At 45.9% G+C, this 20,507-nt stretch overlaps 1 protein-coding gene across 1 annotated transcript in view; it reads left to right on the top strand.

Moving 5' to 3' along the window:
* The first annotated feature begins 19,402 nt into the window (after positions 1-19,402).
* LOC121355774 (ankyrin repeat domain-containing protein 26-like) overlaps positions 19,403-20,507 on the top strand; it is a 46,405-nt gene continuing 45,300 nt past the window's right edge. Inside the window, 1 exon segment of the mRNA XM_041471475.1 lies at positions 19,403-19,778. Within this exon segment, the coding sequence (XP_041327409.1) occupies positions 19,576-19,778 (203 nt within the window). The 5' untranslated portion in view covers positions 19,403-19,575.

The following is a 20,507-nucleotide window of genomic DNA, read 5'->3' as shown; positions in this document are numbered from 1 at the left end:
TTGAAAAGCTGTATTGTATCTCAACGCTGTCTAATTCTCCACCTCCCATTGCATCAACCTCTGTTTTAAAGCTAAATAACAACAACAACAAATACAACAACAAAGTTGCAGCTGAAGCCCCAAAGGCTGCTCAGAGAAGCTTTAAAGACAGCACACAATAGAGTTCAGGACTCTCAGTGCAAGAGACTGTGAAGTTGTGAGGATAGTGAAAGAGGAGGGAACATAGGAAATTCCTGAGCCATGTGAAAGGATTTACTCCAGAAGTCTTGTTGTTGACTTGTGGAGTGATTATGGGACACACCACATGACAGGAACAGAGACTTAAATAATACAAAATGACCTCACCTACACTAGGCCTGGGGACACACAACACTGTGGAAGCCACTTGAAAAAACACTGGCACCAAACGCTAATTATCACAATGACGGTGGTGTAAGTTTTCTTTTCCAAACAGACTGGGGAACAGACCTCCCAACATACTTCCCTCATACAGACAGCATCATTTCCTTTTAACATTAGACTGGGAAGTGACTCTTACTGCCATTGCATCTCTGTGAACACAAACTGAGATATTCCTGAGGGCTAAATGACTGCAAGGGTCACAGGTTAATAGGGCAGCAAGAACTTGTGTGCTATACATCCTGGCAGGTCTGCTACAAAGGACCATATTACTGGCAAGCTTCATTTATTCTGGCAGAGTGCTACAGACAGAGTCCATTCATCCCCTTTTTGCATCTACTAACCTACTTCACATCAAAATCCCCTTTCCAACACTTCTTCAGTTAAAAAGACTTCGCAACACCTTGCAAAGCACAGTGACTCAAGAAAGAGCAAACTGAAGCCGCCCAGAAAGCAAGTGCAGAGCCTCTGGGCCTTCACATTCCCCGTGACTGGGACCAACAGGGATGTGTTTTCAAGCATGTTTGTGGCAGGCGGTGTGCTGTTACTTGGCTGGTGGAGCAGCAAAACACAAAATCAGCGTTGGCAGCTGGCACAGCAGCAAGTGCCAGCAGTTACCACGGTGTACAGGAGTAAAGGCTCTGTCTGGCCTTCAAGAGGGAGAAGACAGAGGAGTTGGGGAATTGTCCTGGAACTCCGGCATTGCAGCCTTGGAGCGATCACCTCCGAGGTGACTGAGAGCTCCAGTGGCCCCCGTCTGCTCGGATTGGGATCCAACCCCAACCTGAGCTTCATTTCGGGACGTGAGCCCAGCGGCACCCTGGCCATGCGCTGAGGGAAGAGCCCAGAGCGGATGAGGTGAAAGTTGCTCAAGCGCCTGCCGCAGCGTCCGGCCCGTGCCCCGGGGCAGCCCCAGGCGAGCCTCACAAGCCGCGGGCCGCCTCCTTCCCGGCCGCCCGCCGAGGCCGCCCGCACGGCCCCGCCGTCACCCGCTCGGCGCCTCCTCAGCCCGCGCCGCGGCCTCTGTGACGCCCCCGGTAAATCCCCGCGCGTGCTGCCGGCCACTGTGGCGCCGCAGGCTCTGTTGGTGCCCGGAGCCGGCGCCCAGAGCTGCCCAACCCGCTCCGGGAGCAGCAGCGCGTCCCAGGCTGGCAGCACTGCGCATCCCTGCCGCCGCCTCGGAGGATCCAGACTGCGCGGGGCTCCCTCTTCTGCCTTGTACCCAGCGCCCCTGTTCTGGTCCTTTTCGCTTCCCTGTCCTTCATCCTCGCCCTATTCCTCATCCTTATCCTGTCCTTCGTCCCCCATCCACACCCGGGGCCAAGCAAGCCCGCCAGGTGCTGCCTGCTGCTGATCGCCCCCAGCAGGGCCATGTCGTCGCACGCCCTGCAGAAGAGAGTCGGGTGGCTGTTCGGCAGTAGGCGACAGCGGTGGCCATCCAGTAGCCCGTCTGGGCAGCCCTGTGCCGCCGCCAGCGGTGCCTCCGAGCTCAGTGACAAGGTCCAGGGCAGGCTGCACCGCACGGCTGCCCGCCGCGACCTGGCCTGGCTGAGGCGGTGGCGCTGGTGTTTCAAGAGAGCCGGCATCGGCCCGCGAGACCAGCTGAGGCGGTCAGTTCTGCGGGCACTGATGGGACACCTTGGCTGCTTCTGGCAGGCGCTGCCGCGGCATTTTCTGAGCCAAGCTCCACTAGTCCTCAGCAGGCTTCTCTTCAGGAAAAGGCAGAACGAGAGTATCAGCATGGTGGGACCACCCCCCCCCACCCCCCCCCAGCAGCTTTAGATGCCACGTGGAAGCACCCGCCCTTAAGGCTGAGATCGCGTTCAAGCTAATGGCTTGAAAAGCGAGATTTGTCCTGTCAGCTGGGAGAGTGAACTCTAGAGTTTTTCGTCAGGCTTGGAACAGCCTGGTTGACTCGAGCACTGTTGGAAGTGCATGCTGCCGGCCTGCCACTCTGCCATTGTCTCTCTGCAGGGCTGTTTCACTGCTTAGGCCTCACCCATTCTTTTCTGCCCCGTGGCTCTTCCAGTGTGACTGGTAAATGCAGGTCTGCTCTTGGCTGCTCTAAGACCCTCGGTAGTCTTGTACTTTATCTGCTGAGGACTGCCAGAACGTGTTGTCTGTGGTGCACTCTCCTCACACAGACCCAGATTCACTGGGAAACTTGCCATTAGATCAGCAGCAAGGTTGCTCTGCAGGAGAGGGGGTTTTGAGCAAAGGACCTAAGTGCTATGAATGGGAGCACTGGGAGAAAGAGAAGCAACTTGTCCAAGGGGAGTTGATGGATTCCAACCACACTTGATGCATTCCAACCACACATGAAGAGAAAGCATCTTGCTGTGTAGATGGTCAGGTAGTTGAACAGCTTGCCCCAGGAGTTCATGCAGGTGCATCCAGGGGGATTTTGAAGAGTAGTTGAATGAGCAATACAGCATAGCCTTACTCTGTAGCTGAGGCTGCACTGCAGAGACAGTGGGACTGGAGACATCCTGAGGTTCCTTCTCAGCCGAATTCTAAGCTTCCATGTACTTGGCTGTCCTTTCACTGTTCTTGTAGGAAAGGGGGAAAGAGTAGACTTGAGAGCAAGCAGGGAAAAAATGATGCCAAATTGGACATATTTCCCATTAAATTTTGTATGCTTTAGGACTGCTCTTTTGGTTACTACAAGCCATGAGGCCGATGTGGATGAAGACAATCTGCGCTTGCAGGAGGAGTTGGAGAGGGTTGAAGTGGAGGTATGGAAAGCCTGTTCCTAGAGGAATAAACCATGGGGTTCCTGTCCATCATGAAAAAGGACAAAAGACTATCCTATGAACCAGAAGAAGAGAGACCTAAGGAAGTGGTGGTTGCATTGGGCTTTGATTTTCCTGTCTCTCCTGCCTTTGTGTCCCACCGTGGTGAGGTAAAGATGCCTCTCTTCAGGGCTTCACCACTTTCCAGTCTGGGACATGGGATTCCTCTCCCTGCTCTACATTCATGGTTTTCCTAGTTTAAGAACACTCCCCAAACACCCAGGTGTGGTTCCCAACTCCAGAGCAGGTCTGATGGCAGAGTTCACCTGGAGCCTTTGCTGAAATGGTGCTCTGCAGGATATAAGTGCTGCCATCCCTCCTGGCCCCATCACGCTGAGGAAGAGCTGCCATTCCTCAGGAATCCACTGCTTCCTGCTCAGCAGGAGCTGGGTACCTCTCCCGGTGCTGCAGTTGAGGTCTCTGCCATGTCAGAAAACTCCCCATGCTCCCCTGGCTGTGCTCCAGAGCAGGTCTGCCATAGCTGTTTTCCTCTGACACTTCCAAGACTCCTTCATTCTTTAGGAATAAAACCATTTCAGTTCATGCTTTGCTGCAGTAGCAAATAAAGTGAATACAAAGAGCATCATCACAGGTCCCCAAAAGGGTCAGAGCAGCAGTGTAAGTGCTTAAAACTGTGCTCTAGGAAATCTGTGGAGGGATGGGAGAGGCTGATGTAGAAGATTAGGAAAAAAACACAGCTTGTATTCATTTAGTTAGTAGAAGCAAAGCTTTGAAGGTGCTTAAGATGATTACACTTCTTTGGGCAGTGGGTATGGGCAGATATCTGCAGCATGTGAATCCTTGGGCAGCAGCTGAATCCTCTGTATAAAAGCTCACTTGACGACTGTGTATCCTTTCTGTCATTTTACAGCTGCGGGAGGTAGAAGAACACTATCATAAGTCTAAGCATTTTCCTCATGACTTGAAGATTACATTGGATGATAAGGATAGAGAAGAACTGGCTGCTGTCCAGGAACTGCAGGACCAGCTGTTGGCATATTTGGAGAATCAGACTACTGTGAAAAGACTGCAAGAACACGTGCAATGGTAAGGGAACAATGCAGTGGGATGAGGTGTCTGTTGCTTACAGGGGCTGGAAGGAAACCACAGGACACATACTCCGACTTTGAAGGACACTCTTGTTTTTCATTCTGTTACTTCACACTGGTTATCTGGAATTGGAGCTCTCCTTGTAGAATTTTCTTCAATAAGACCTGTACTTCTCTTAAAGCCTTGAAATTGAAAATACCAGATTGGAAGCCACTGTCCAGCAACAAAGTGACAGGATTGAAGCCCTGCAGAGAGACCTGCAAGCCTCTGCCTCAGTAAGCTGCTCATAAATTTCTTTTGGAGACTCCTGAGCCTATTTCTGGGTGGAAGTTGTGTTGTGGACTTTTCCTGAAGACCTGAGGGGAGCTCAGTGCCTGCATTCTCCTGAATACAGGCTTCTCAGAAAGCAGCTGAGGACCTGGCAATCATAGCAAGTGGCCTTTGAGTGGCCTGTCTAGTCTTGAATAGAAGCAATGAAGTTTTCTGTTTCCCCCTGCAGCATTGGGCTGCTTGGCTGGAAACGGAGGAGAGAGAGTTCATTGGTTTTCTGTCTACCTGCTGGTGGTCAGCAGCATTTCTTAGTTTGAATTCACTCTGAACACAGGCATAATTCTGCAACTGAAGAAGTAAAAGCACCCATAATATGCTCAGCAAAAACGTCAAGCTTGTGAAACACCATTTCCCTAGGACTCAGCGCCTGCAGCAGAAGGTTGCCAGTGCAGTTCTAGAGCAATCTACATCCAAAGCTTCACTCTCAGTTACTATGAGCCGTGAGGCTGACTTGGAGAAAGGCAGCCTGTACTTTCATAAGGAATTGGCTAGGGTGTGAGGAGAGTTAGGGAAAACCTGTGCCTTTAGGATAAAGCTGGGCATGCCTATCTCTTCCAATACATCTTGAAAAAGAGGAAGACAGTATTCCAGGGGGAAGGACACCTAGGAAGTGGTAGTTACATTGGGCTTTGACGTACCTCTGTCCCTCCTGCCTCTTCCACTAACCATGGTGATGTAAAGCTGCCTCTCCTCATGGTTTCCACACTCCTCAGTCAGGGGCATGGGATTCCTCTGCTCTACATTCATGGTTTTCCTGGTTTAAGAACAATCCCCAAGCACCCCAGTGTGGTTCCCAACTCCAGAGCAGGTCTGATGGCAGAGTTCACCTGGAGCCTTTGCTGAAATGGTGCTCCCCGGGATGTAACTGTTGCCATCCCTCCTGGCCCCACCACGCTGAGGTTGCCATTCCTCAGGAATCCACTGCTTCCTGCTCAGCAGGAGCTGGGTACCTCTCTCGGTGCTGCATTTGAGGTCTCTGCCGCTTCAGAAAACTCTCCCTGGTGTCGTGCTGTGCTCCAGAGCAGGTCCGCTGGAGCAGTTTTCCTCTGATACTTCCAAGACTCCTTCATTCTGTAGGAATAAAAGCATTTCAGCTCATGCAGTATCAAATAAAGTGAATACAAAGAGTAACATCACAGGTCCCCAAAAGGGTCAGAGCAGCAGTGTAAGTGCTTAAAACTGTGCTCTAGGAAATCTGTGGAGGGATGGGAGAGGCTGATGTAGAAGATTAGGAAAAAACACAGCTTGTATTCATTCGCTAGTAGAAGATTTGGAGGTATTTGAGATGATTACAGTTTTTTCGGGCAGAGGGCATGGGCAGATATCTGCAGCATGTGAATCCTTGGGCAGCAGCTGACTGTATAAAAGCTCACCTGACGACTGTGGATCCTTTCTGTGACTTTACAGTTGCAGGAGGCTGAAGAAAAATACCGAAATTCTGAGTGTTGTGTTCAGAACTTGATGGCTACCTCCAATGATAAGGATAGAGAAGAGCTGGCTGCTGTCCAGGAACTGCAGGACCAGCTGTTGGCATATTTGGAGAATCAGACTACTGTGAAAAGACTGCAAGAACACGTGCAATGGTAAGGGAACAATGCAGTGGGATGAGGTGTCTGTTGCTTGTGGGGGTTGAGTGGAAACCACAGAATAGACACTCTGATTTTGAAGGGCACTTTTGTTTTCAGTTCTGTAACTTCATGCTGGGACTGATGCTTGTACTGGTGCATCTTCTGGCAAGTAAGACCTATATTTCTTTTTAAGCCTTGAAATTGAAAATACCAGATTGGAAGCCACTGTCCAGCAACAAAGTGACAGGAATGAAGCCCTGCAGAGAGACCTGCAAGCCTCTGCCTCAGTAAGCTGCTCATAAATTTCTCTTTTGGAGACTCTTGAGCCTAGTCACCTATTTCTGTGTGGAAATTGTATTGTGGACTTTTCCTGAAGATCTGAGGGGAGCTCAATGCCTGCATTCTCCTGAATACAGGCTTCTCAGAAAGCAGCTGAGGTGATTACACTTCTTTGGGCAGTGGGTATGGGCAGATATCTGCAGCATGTGAGTCCTTGGGCAGCAGCTGACTGCCCTGTATAAAAGCTCACCTGATGACTGTGGGCTCTCTCTGTGATTTTACAGTTGCGGGAGGGGGAAGAAAAATACCAAAATTCCAAGTGTTGTGTTCAGAAACTGATGGCTACCTCGGATGAGAAGGAAAGAGAAACAACAGCTTCTGCCCTGAAACTGCAGGACCAGCTGTTGACATATATGGAGACTGTGAAACAACTTGAAGAACACGTGCAACGGTAAGAGAACAACACAGTGGGACAGTGTCTGGTGCTTGCAGAAGCTGGGTGGAAACCACAGAATAGAACCCTTGAATTCATCAGAGCAAATCATTATGGTTTTGAATGATGCTCTTGATTTTCAATATTTTACTCTGTTCTTTTGGAATTGGTGCTCTGGCAGATTTTTATAGTAAGACCTGTATTTCTTTTTAAGCCTTGGATTTGAAAATACCAGTTTGGAAGCCACTGTCCAGCAACAAAGCAACAAAATTGAAGCCCTACAGAGAGACCTGCAAGCCACTACCTCTGTAAGTTGCTCATACATTTCCCTACTGATGAATCCTGAGGCTAGTTACTTATTTCTGTAGGGAAATTTTGTAGAGTGTTTTTCCCAGAGAGCCAAGGGGAGCTCAGTTCCTGCGTTCTGCTGAATAGAGGCTCCTCAGAAAGCAGCTGGGGACCTATCTGGCTTTCATAGCAAGTGGCCTTTGAGTTTTCTCTATGCCCTGTCCTACAGAGATTGTGCCCTTTCATTACTAGATTTGAACAGCAGTACTAATTTGGCCTTCATCCTGAGTGAAAAGACTTAGCTCCAGGATTCTGCCTTAAATGCTGGTGGTAGTGAGAAGGCACAGCTGCCTCTGTGAGCCAAGCTGGGCACTTGAACTTGCAACTGATAGGTGGGGAGAGTTCTCTGGTTTTTTGTGGTGGTTGAAGGTACACTGTCTCTTTCAGGCACAGGCAGCCACTCAGGAGTTCATAAAAGAAAGCAGAGCCAGTCATCATGACTCACTGACCAACCAGCTAAAAGACAGAATTAGAGATCTTGAATGTGAATTGGACAGGATGAAAGATACTAAACAAGAGAGTACTTTTCAAAAACAATGTACACAGGCAGAAGTGGAAAAGTACAAGGAGTTGTATCTGAAGGAAGTGAATATTAGCAAATGGCAAGCAAAGGAACTGGAAAGGCAAGTCCATATCTTTTGGAGTGGTAATAAAAGTGACTCTTGTTTCCTCATGCATCTGCTTTCCAAATCACTCTTCTCCACCCGCTTAGTGTCATGTGTGGAAGCATGAGATGACATAATTCTGGTGAAAGACCCTTCCCCTTCATCAGCCTTCTATTAATTTCTCTTTAGTGTTACAACAGCGACACCACAGTAGCAACATTATGGCATGAAAAGGATAATTTTCAAGTTAAAGATGTTTTAACTGACAGGTTTTTTTGCCAGTCTCTATAATCTCTTTATCCTGTGTACAACACAAAAGATTAATTTTATGTCCATTACTCTTTGAGTGTGAATAGGCCCCTCAGAGAAGAGAATTCTGTTCTGTGAAGGAAAAATAGAAAAGATCTTTTTTGGCTTCTGTTCAAGCAGTGGCTCTGAGCTTTGAGCTTTCCTTGGGAAGGGGATCCAGCCCCAGAGTTGTTACAGAGGTGATGTACCTCCCAGAAGAAGTTGTGTAAACACATGACTTTCACAGAAGGCTTTGACATGCTGAGCACTTCTAAACGTTGGTGATGCTGCTCCTTGCACCTAGTGCGACGTCTTAGAAACAAGACCTCCAAACAAGCTCAGGTCAAATGATGTACTACTTTTGGAGGTTCTTCAGGGGAGAGTTCTCTGGTTTTTTGTGGTGGTTGAAGGTACACTGTCTCTTTCAGGCACAGGCAGCCACTCAGGAGTTCATAAAAGAAAGCAGAGCCAGTCATCATGACTCACTGACCAACCAGCTAAAAGACAGAATTAGAGATCTTGAATGTGAATTGGACAGGATGAAAGATACTAAACAAGAGAGTACTTTTCAAAAACAATGTACACAGGCAGAAGTGGAAAAGTACAAGGAGTTGTATCTGAAGGAAGTGAATATTAGCAAATGGCAAGCAAAGGAACTGGAAAGGCAAGTCCATATCTTTTGGAGTGGTAATAAAAGTGACTCTTGTTTCCTCATGCATCTGCTTTCCAAATCACTCTTCTCCACCCGCTTAGTGTCATGTGTGGAAGCATGAGATGACATAATTCTGGTGAAAGACCCTTCCCCTTCATCAGCCTTCTATTAATTTCTCTTTAGTGTTACAACAGCGACACCACAGTAGCAACATTATGGCATGAAAAGGATAATTTTCAAGTTAAAGATGTTTTAACTGACAGGTTTTTTTGCCAGTCTCTATAATCTCTTTATCCTGTGTACAACACAAAAGATTAATTTTATGTCCATTACTCTTTGAGTGTGAATAGGCCCCTCAGAGAAGAGAATTCTGTTCTGTGAAGGAAAAATAGAAAAGATCTTTTTTGGCTTCTGTTCAAGCAGTGGCTCTGAGCTTTGAGCTTTCCTTGGGAAGGGGATCCAGCCCCAGAGTTGTTACAGAGGTGATGTACCTCCCAGAAGAAGTTGTGTAAACACATGACTTTCACAGAAGGCTTTGACATGCTGAGCACTTCTAAACGTTGGTGATGCTGCTCCTTGCACCTAGTGCGACGTCTTAGAAACAAGACCTCCAAACAAGCTCAGGTCAAATGATGTACTACTTTTGGAGGTTCTTCATCTCAGAAGTCAAATAATAGTCAAGGATCTGGAGAGTAACTTTGGGAAAGTGTTGCTAACAAAAGTGACTGTTTGTGTGCTTCCAAATGTTTCAGAGCTAATGAGAGACTTGAAGAAGCCAATGCTAAGCTCCTCCGGGAGCGCCATAAAAGCAAATCGTTAATCACCAGCAGCATTGTCAGCGGAGGTCTGGCTGCAACTCCAGTTCTGTATTCAACTGCACTCAGATATCCTGGCAACAGTTTAGGATTGGACAGAAGTCTTACTCTGGGGGGAAGCTTCCTGAGCCAATGTGAGATGATCTTATCATCAAGAAAGAAACTCACAGCTTTTGTGGCCAAGGTAAGCATTTTGAAATACCATTCTCAACTCCTGCTGAAGAGTAGCCATATGCAAGGTTCTCCCTTTTAGCCTGAAGTTAGACTCCATTTATTGTTCCACGCCATATTGTGTAACAGGCCAAAGCAACTGCCAATCCTCAGAACAGTGCACAACTGTACGAGGTAAGGCTGAAGATTTTTGGTCATCAGGGTTATAAAAATTTTAAACTCTTAAAACCTGGTCTTTCCTCTATGAGTTATAAATAGGAAGTACTGTTAGTGGTCTGTGTACCAGGATTTGGAAGATGGGGCTTTAGGCAGAGAATATCTCTGCTGCAAGTATTGCAAGAAAATTTTGGGACTCAAGGCCACTTGTTATATTTACAAACTGTCAAGCTTCCGTCCTAACAACTGTACCAAAGGCTGCTGCAAATGAATATGGGTGTCTTGATGTAGAATAATGAACTCTGCTAGCTGCAACCAGTGTGAATTGGTGGATTTATGAAACCAGTTTCCCTATATAGTGTGAGAAAGGGGATGTCAGCTCCCTACGCTCTCTCTCAACTTCTGTTCCTTTTCTGGTTTCATTTTCCAAATGCCTTCTTGTATTTTAGTGGTCTTTCCATTGTGAGCTTTTTTCCTTGCCTCCTGTACATGTAGGCCATGTTCTTGTGTCTCACTGAAAACCTTTGAACTTAAGGCTGTTTTTCTTTCTCCAGATCCTTAATCAAAAATCTTCTCTCTCTTCTCTGCAGCCAGATATATGACAAGGTTTGTAGCCTGTACTGTTTAACCTTGGGTGCTATTGCAAATGTTTTGTCTATTTATGCTGCTAGGTTTGATTCAAACCTACTGATGCATTCACATTGGCCTAAAGCTGGAGACACTTTGAAGTTGCTGGTTTCTCTTGAGTAAAAGAGTGACTTGCTGCTGAGTAGTTCTGTGCTTTATGTCTTGGTCAAGTTATGGCTTCTGTGGTAGTTCAGCTTCTGTAAGATGACACCGTATGTATGGATTTCACCTCTTCTTATGGAACTTGGTTAAACTAGAGCAGAAGGCTCTTTACTGCCCTTGCCTGTTCTGACAGTCAGAAAGTTCTGGGTAGCAACAGCAGTTGTGTGTGCAGTAGCAGTACTGCTCTGAAGTTGAGTTCCTAGACCCTGAGTATCATCTCATGGAGTCTTGGAGGATCCAGCTTACTCTGTGCTCAAGGAGCTCCGTGGGTAAGTAGTAAGTCAACATCACCTCCTGAAACAGAATTACTGAGATGGTGAATGCTGCAAGTGACCCAGTATGTTACTGCCTGAAGAGCTATAAGCAGTGAGAGGTACCTGCTCAGGAGGTTTGGGCTAGTCAGCTGTGGTGCCTTCTTCTGAGGGCTTGGGGACCAGGAGAGCAGTGGAGACACTGTCAGAGTCCTCAAAAATGTATTTTCATTCAAAGGCCTTTTTATTCTTTTCCAGAGAAATCCATGTGTTGGTTTACTTCCACTGATTTCTCTTTCCTTGGGAAGGGATGAGAATCACAAAAAGGTTACTAAAACAAATAAGAGGCAAACAAGACCTTTTTCTTCTCTTGATTCATCCGCACATGTAGCAGAGGGTCCTGTGGACTTCTGGTCATTGTGAAGGCTTCATAAACTGGGGAAAGTGCTTTCTTCCAAGAGCTCAACTACTACAGCTTTGCTTAGAATTAGTCCTGCTTTAGATCATCTTTTGGTCTAGGCCTGAGATTTCCTGCTTCCTTCGACTACCCATGTCTCATTTCATGTTCTGGAGGGATCCTTCTACCCCAGGAATTTACTGTCCACGCTTGAAAAAAACTTGAGGCTTGGGGGAGTTGTTCTTTTGCTACCACTGAGAAGAGTTTGGCTGCATCTCTGTTACTCCACACCCCCGGTAGTTAATACACACAGACAAGGTCGCCTAAGCTTTGTCTACTCCAGGAAAGAAACAGTCACAGCTCTCTCAGCCTTTCCACATAGCTCATGTGGTCCAGGGCCTTGGGCATCTTCTTGGCCATCACAGGCCATCATCTCCATTTGGGATGATATTTTTAGGTTTTATCACTTTGTCCGTGGGGTGTAAGAATATTTTAGGAGTTTTAGCAGTTACATTTGGGTCATATTATGGATATTATGTCTTAACTGTATATTTGATGAATAATTCTAGGCACAACAGGAACTGGATGAAAAAATTACTAAGGAACTGAAAGAAGGTAATGTGTCATTACATTTGGAGTGTTATTAAGGAAAAAGGAGTCCATTTCTAAGTCTTGATGTCTTTCAAGCCATTATTTTCAACTTCTTCTAAGAACAGAGATTTTTTTCAAGCTCTCCAGTTTAGACTTGAATGTAAAAAATTCCTGCTTCCCAAAATACGGCATAGAATGTTATGCACTTGCCTAGAAAGAAACAAGCAAAAAGAAAATTCATCCACTGCTCCACACAGAAACACTCAGCTTAGGATGAAGTTGCTATTCACTAGAGTTAATAGCAAGCAAAAACATCAAAGAAGCCCCCAGATTTTTATAGATCTTTATAGATTTTAGCCATCCCTTTCCTCCCTGTACATGGGTTGCATTCAGTACTAAACCATACCCTACATATTCTCTGCTGTTAGATCTTGATTTTTCTTGCTAGGATTCATGGTTTGTCTTGGTAGCTTAGGTGTTGCAGTCAGTCTTGTTTTGAAAAAGTAGAAGAACATGATCAGGGATAAAAGACAACATTTCTTTGGGAAGAGATCGTTCAGTAGTGCTTAGGCAAACATGAGTTCAATGCTCACAACATGGAGCATAAAACAAGCTCTGTAACTGGAGGCCAGGCATCCAAAGAGGAAATCCACTTGCTTCATGACAGTTGGTCCTCCAGAGTCTCTGCTTTGCAGGGACTGCAGCTGTGTAGTTGTAGTGTTGCAATAAAGCACGGCTTTGAATGTTTAAGGAAAGCTAAGACTTCAGGTTGAAGAGCTCTGCAAAGGGCTACATGAAGAAGCACTGTTAAGGGCCCCTGGAGTCTGTGGAGTCTCGCAAGATGTTTGCAGCAGCCTTTGGCACAGTTGTTAGGATGCGTGTAACTGTAGGCACAGTTTGTGGTGATTGGGAATGGGGCTGTGGCTGAGCCTCAATTGTATCCTAATGGGATACAAATGTGTAGGACAGGTGAACAGCACTGAAGGCAAAGAAACATGGAATGCTGAGGTGTAGTGACCAATCACAAAGGGGTAGACAAGAGCACACAGGTGTAATGCATGAAAGATGAAGCGTATAAAGGGTTGTATTGAAAGTGCTGATGCTTAGAACCTTCTTCAGAGTCAGTAGTACCTCTTCTGTTATGTAGCCTCTGGAGTGTCTGTCACTAGTTTTAAAAATGCTGTTGACTGATAAGCACATGTGCACAAAATATTTTTTTCTATTTGCCCAGCTTGTCCCTTGTTAGGTGTCTTTGGAAATTAAGTCTTGTTCAGATTTGTGGACTCTCAAGTTATGTAAAATCTTCTTATAGTGTCTCATTTTTCCCTGTCTGCTGTAGAAGTAACATAAGGAATCTTGTGTCTTTTTCCCTCAGCCACTGCTGAACTTGAAACTGGATGTGCTGGATCTTCAAAAAACCTTCATGTGGATCAGGGTCCCCTTTGCAGAGCAATAGAGAAGTACCATGATGTTTCAGCCAAAAATTACATAATTTGAATGAAATGCTGTGGAACAACTTTGGACATTTTTTGCTTTTATAGAGCATCTATGGTTTCCTTTCTCCCCAGTTCAGATGTGGAAACTTGTTCATTGCAGTCTGAATATAAACTCTTAAGTCTATTAAATGGCTGTCAAGCACAGTGCACTTATCTGTTGGGTTTTTTCTGCATAGCTGGCTTATTTTGTACTCACACTAAGAACCACATACATTTTTTTCTGACCAGCAGATTGACTGATCTGGATTCTTCAGCCTGACAAAACTGTCAGAAATGTTTCCTCTTACAGTGGTTTTGTTATGTTGCATCACTCATGTTCTGTGTTTTAACAAAAGTTAAACCAAAGTTTGTATTTGTTCTTTCTCATCCTTCCCCTTACTGTTTGGAATTTTTCCAGTGTTATTTTCATGCTTAGAGATGTGTTTGAGACCTGGAAGTCGAGAAGAAACACCATTCCCAGGTCTTGCTGGGAAGTAGACATCTATGAAAGTCCACCTCACCAGTCCTCATTTCCTGAAATTCATGAAGGCAGGCATTAGAACTTTGAGACATCACTCTCCACATATACACCGAAGTACAGTTGGCAAAAAGTGCCTTAAAAATAATGTTCCACCTCCTCTCCAGGTGATCCCTGTGAAAGTTACATTTATTAGCAAATGTGTGGGTTGTAAATCCCAAATGCCCTTTGCAGACTAACAAATCTAATGAAATAGTACATTGCATGAGTTCTTCACATAATTGAAAATGAGACCTCTGCTAAGGAGGAACAGTACTGTAAACTCTAAGGCAAATGGTGTAAGAAGCAGGAGTAACCTGTGATGCCATGTCAGCCAATGAAATCTGGCTGCTTAGCAGTTTGATCAAGGACTATGTGTTATAAGCAAATCACTTGCATATGTGTTTTGATTTAGCACTGATTTCTTTTTGTCTGATGCTGGTTTGATTTTAAACACCAAGTATGCATAATTATTTCAGAAAGTCTCAGTCTTTCAAGAAATTGAAACTAACTTGAACTTGAAAAAATGTCTAATAATCGGTATGTGAGAGTCACAGAAAAACCATTTACCAACTGAAGCTTTCAGGGGACTTTTCTGGGAACAATCATGGTTCTCTTCCTCAGTGTCTGTTGAAAACCATGTCTAAGCCTATTCTAAACTCAAATTTATCAGTATCTGAAACACAAACTAAGCACAACAAAACATTTTATCAGGCAATAAAGTGAATAATGTCATCGTTAACTTTCTGCCTACTCTTTTATTTGTATAGTTGTTCACTGCTGGAAGGATAAAGGCTCACATAGCTCTCCATCAGCTTCTTTCTCACATGTTCTCTGTGCTCAAGCACAGCTCTGGGCAGGGCTGACATTTGCACTGCAGACTCAGAATAATTGATGTGTTAAGTTCACTGCACAGATGCTCCAAACCCAAACATAGGTCTAACCCTACAAAGCATTTTAGCTCAAATTATTTCATTGCCGTTACTGGAATCACTGATAGACTCTCCATTGAAGAGGAATGCACAGCCTTAATGCAGTTGGATTCTGAACATTCTGCACTTTTCAGAATGAGTAAGATTGGAAATTGAGATCAGCTCTGCCATCATTGCTGCCATTAATAAAACTTTCTACTTGATTGTTTGGCATTGTTCTGCCTAATTTAGCCCAGGGCTATCCCAAATATCATCTACCTGGGTAGGCAGTCCAGGAGTATGCTCTCAGGACCTGACATTTTGTGGCTATCCCAGAGTAGGTGGCCCAGGACTGCTCTCTTGGGACCCAACAGCACTGCTCAACAATAGCAGAAACACCTCTACATAGTCATCACTGTGTTCAGAACAAATCCAGAACAAAGCCCCATACCAGTCACTGCGAACAAAATTAACTCTACCACAGCCCAAACCAGCACAAAAACACACTGATGTTTTGGCTGTTGCTGAGCAGTGCTTATTGGAAGTCAGGGAGTTTTCAATGTCTCGTTCTCAACCAGTGGGGAGATGCAGAAAAAGCTGGGAGGAGACATAGCTAGGACAGCTTACCCAAACTGGCCAAAGGGATATTCTACACCAGAGAAATTGAGTCAAGTTAGACAAGATGGACATCAATCAGTGGGTGGTGAGCAACTGTATTGTGGATCACTTGTTTATTATGGGTTTAATTTTTCCATTTTTAGAAGTTACAATTCTTACCTTTTTGTTTGTATCAATTATTAAACTATTATTATCTGAACCCACAAGTCAGGGTTTTTTTGATACTTTTTTTAATTCTCTTCCCCATCCCACTGGGTTGCAGGGGGTGGTGGTGTGTATGCAGGGGGTAGTGATCACTCAGCTGTGTAGTACCTCAGTTTGGGTCTAGGGTTAAGCCATTTAGGAACTGAAGTAAGTTCTCAATGCACTGCATTCCTACTGTCAGCAGACATTTCTCCCTTTCTTATGGTTTATAATTTCCAAGTAGGTTAATAAAAATAAGGAAGACAAAGGTCTTACTTTGCATTTTTCTCAACTAAAATGAACCAAACCTAATAAATCCAATTGCGACCTACCTGACTCCACAATAACACAGAGTTCATTTCCTGTATATTGGTAGCCCAGAAAGTGTGAGCCAGTGAATTTGTGTGGTTCTGAATATGCTAGTAAGCCTCTTCTGAATCATAGTATCACAGAAGATTCTGAGTTGGAAGGGACCCATGAGGATGGATCATCAAGTACAACTCTTAAGTGAATGGCCCATAAAAGGATTGAACCCATAACCTCAGTGGTGTTAGCACCACCCTCTGACGAACTGAGCCAATGTCATACAGTAACTCACTGTATTGAAAAGAAAAGAAAATTTCATGTTCATCACGTAGAGGAAGCCAAAAGAAATCCCTTCTACATTCTGAATGGAAAGCTAGCTGTTAATCCTACCATGTGCATGGGATATGGTGTGTCAGGCTGAACTGGGAGCAAATAAAACTGCCCCACTGGACTCAGCAATTATCCAATGACTCCAGAAGGCTCCAGAGGCGGCACACCAGGGGCACCCCCACAGCTGCAGCTCTGCCCTCACAGCAAAGCTGCTGAAGTCACGGTCTGCAGGATGTGTTCTAACTATCCTGTCCCCTTCAAAGCCTCAGAGTCAGCATTACTGAGACATGCAATCCTCCCAGGCAGCTCTTCTAAGCTGTACCACTTCTATAAATACAGCAGTTGCAAAGCAGGTGTACTAAACCAGATTCTTAGCAGCATATTGTTATCAGCCCAAGTCTTTACTGACACTTTTCCTTCCTGGTAGACAAAATTCCCCAGGTGGTTTAATAGGGGAATTAGCCATACTGGCAAAGGGGAATTTCAGACTGCCATTTTATACCTCAGCTGTACAAAGATTGTGAGCTAAATTATCCAGCTGGAGTGAATCATGTTGAAGGAAATGTGTACCTATAGCAGACTAATCCAAATACCAGTGCTTATGCAACACTTAAGTCACACTTAAGCCCTATTTGGAGGTCTCCCTGTGGTACACAAGTCTTGTAATGAAACAAGAATACAGGAACAGGAATTAAACATTTCATGCAGACAGGAAAAGAAACGGTTGCTATTAGATGATACTGAGAAAACTACAGATAAGCATAGAAAACACTGAACAGGAAAGGCAACAGAATAGGAAATACCAAAATTAAAAAAAAAAACCCAAACCTAAACCCAAAAAGGAACTATAAAAATTAAATTTAAAATAGAAATAGATCAAAACTAAAAACATACACATTGACATCTTCAACAGCACCCTGAGCCATCACGATTAAAGAAATAGTATGAACAAAGACTGATACAAACAGCTGACAGTTGGTTTAGTGACAGAGACTAGCTATTTCTTTTTTATCTTTCTTGGCTAGTAAAGAATGAAAAGTTGCTGTTGTACCAATATGACTCTATGACCCATCAGCATCCCCTTATCTTCAAAAGCAATGAAACCAAGTTTTAGTCTATTCAGCTATCCAATCACCAACTGAAGCTGACATTGTAATCACATGGTTTTTTATTGATACCATTCTGAAGTATTTGACATAGAATTAGGGTTTCCTGGTCTTAGCTGGGCAGTAACCTGTAAAAACAAAACTATTTTGTGGCTGAGCATGTGTCCAGTTGAAAAGTTGAGATTAAATACTTTCTCCTGAAGAGCATAGACATGACTCATGTTTATCCCATGTTGCCATCTTGTAAATAAAAACTTGCCTTTCTTCTAAGATGGCTGGAAGAAAACAAATATATCCAGTTAAAAATGCATTTTGCTCTCAATCTTTCCATTAAATGGTCAGACTGACTATAGAGACACTTTCAAAATGGTTACTAGTAGTTATTTCCTAATACTCATAGAAATTTAGGTTTTGCAACCTCAATCTACTTAGCTGCAGTTTCAGCAAGAGTATTTTTATATCTTTTTAAAATTATTGTTATTATTATTTTGGCTCTTTTTTTCTAGAGTTCAGGTCTTAAAAAACAGAACACTGCTAATACACTGAGAATCAGCTAATGAAAGTGTCTGTACATCAGTCACCGTAGTACAAGAGAATATTATCAGTAGCAAATATTTTATAAAGCTGTGAAGATTCATTCTGGAAAGGAAAATAAAGATTTTAATACATGTACCATTCTTAGTGATGAAGGAAAAGAAAATATTTCAAAGGGCTGAATCACCTCCCTACAAAGTGTTACTATATTCCTGTCCAGTTGCAATAAATATTTTTACTGCTTATCATAGTGAAATGCACTCCTCTGTTTGAATTAGATTTTGTTTGCCATCTGTTTTTCAGAAATTCACATGCAAAAAGTAGTTTCTAAAGATAGGAAAAATTGTTTTGGCAAGGTGTTCCATTAGCCAAATACCCTAGGATATACTGTACCACGGCATCATGCCCCAATTATATGGTATGTGAACTACCCAGTGGCATCACTGTAGCAGTACAATATTAATAATTATTCCAAACTTACAAAATGTTTTGCTTTCTGTACTACGTTTTTATACAGGCCATCTGCATCCATGTTTGCATTCCTCTGTGTCAGTGCCAACTTAGGCACACTTATCAGAAAGTAACTTTCTGAGTGTGCCATGGGTGTCGGGGAAACTTCCCAGTCTGGCCGTTCCCAGCACTCCACAGTCGCACAGCCCAAAGGTGTCACAGGGCCACAGGCTCGCACGGCAGCCCCGCACGCCGCGCGGCTCCGCTGGGCTGAGGGCGCCTCGCTTGACACATCTCGCCGCAGCCCGACTCTCACACGGTCACACCAGGTTTCCTCACCGGCTCGACCCCGGTTTCCCATAGCAGAGTCTCAGATAGCTTGCTCCATAAAGCAGTTTATTCCTGTGCAGTAACACAGAAACAGCTCGAGCTGGTGCCTCTGAGGAGAGCACCTGCATAAAGAACCTCTGGGCTGCTGCAGCCTCACAGGGCCCCCTGAGCCAGTCTCGCTCTTCCGCCCGAGCCTCGGGCTCTTGTCCCACTCTCCATGTTCAAGGACTTCGCTGGCGTCACCGGTCTTCATCTCCTTTGTTACCCAAAGAGGCAATTCCAGGTTCCTGCTGTGTCTCCCAGAGTCTGTTCACCTGACTAGCATCACCCATCTTCGCGCCCTTGGATATCCCGAAGTTTGGCAGCTCACGGCCTGTTGTCTCGGGCTCCCACCCAAAGCTTAACCTAGATTTCAATCGGCAGCTTGCGATCCCAGCTACCTGGACCGCACGTATTCCTCAGCATCTGGTCAGGCACGTAACTAGATGATGTCTGAAGCTCTGCTCCATTCCCTTTCCTCCTGCATTAATCCTTGCTGTCTGTTCTCGTCACCCATTCACCCAAGCCCGATAGCGGCACCCACGCAGCTCCGAGCGCCCTGGGACACTAATTCCATCCGAGAACCGTCCCGTCCCTAACTCCCCGCCTCCCGCGGCCGCGCCTGCGCGATCCCCCCGCGCCTGCGCGGAGCTCGCCGTGCGCGGGGGGTGGGACGGGGCTGCCGGGGGCAGTGCCCTGAGGCCCCTGCCGCCCCCGAGGTTCGCTGCGCCGGGGCCGCATCGAGTCGGGTTCGCTGCCGGGGCTCTCCTCCCCTGTTCCTGCCTGAGGCACGATACAGCGCGCCGGTGCTTCCCGCCGTCGCTCTCCTTAGACGGGACTGTGCCTGCGTTCCTGCTGCGGGATGAAGAGGATCTTTGGGTTCGGGAGGAAGAGGAAGGAACAGCCGCCGCCCGGCAGCGGCTCCCTTCCCTGCTCCGCCGGTGCCTACGAGCTTCGGCAGAAGGACCTGGGCAAGCTACACCGCGCGGCCGCCAGCGGCGACCTGGCCCAGGTGCGGCAGGGACTGAGGAAATACAGCATCGACGGGCGGGACAAGGCGGAGCGGTAAGGGCGGGAGCCGCGGGGCGGTCTCGGGAGCCCCAGGCGCAGCTGTAGGAGCCCCGGGAGCTCCCCGGCGCAGGAGCCGACCGGCAGCGTCGCTGTGAGGAGTGGGAGTGCGGGCAACACAGCCCAGCGCAGCCCTTGGCTTGGGCTGCCAAACACCCCTTGAACTCGGCCAACCGTCCCTTACCGTTTTTGACCCGGCCTCCTCAGTGCCCTCATTCCCGGACTCCTGTATCCTTGCCCAGGAGGGCAGGGGTGGAGGCGAGCTCTTAGCCTGGCAGAGGAGACTTGCAAGAGAAGCCTTATGGCCATTCTCTATCTAGCCAGGGTGTGAGGTCTGAGTGTAATCGCCCCATCTTTATGGGCTGAGGGCTCAGCGTGCAGGTTCAGTAGTTGAGCCCGAAGGATGCGCTGCCTGAGCTGGGAGCAACTTAAAGAAAGTTGGACACTGCAGTTAGGAAGGATTTATAACGCAAAATAAACATGTTGTTTATTGATGCTGCATGCATAGTTGCCTTTTTTGAGTGTGATATGGCAGCCTAAGCCACAGTGTGGTTTTACATGGCAGTCAGTTTTTTGCTCTGATGCTTTGGTACAGCTGATCAGCACCTTGGACTGGAATATCTGGTCAGTGACTTGCAGAAGAAGGTGTTGTGTGCACAGCAAGCACTTAACAGTTCTACCTTAAGGAGAAGCCCTGGGCTGCAGCATAGTTCCTGCAGCATAGAT

Source organism: Pyrgilauda ruficollis, unplaced genomic scaffold, assembly GCF_017590135.1.
Source record: "Pyrgilauda ruficollis isolate IOZ18807 unplaced genomic scaffold, ASM1759013v1 scaffold27, whole genome shotgun sequence".
NCBI lineage: Eukaryota > Metazoa > Chordata > Aves > Passeriformes > Passeridae > Pyrgilauda > Pyrgilauda ruficollis.
This window is presented reverse-complemented; position numbering and strand designations above follow the sequence as displayed.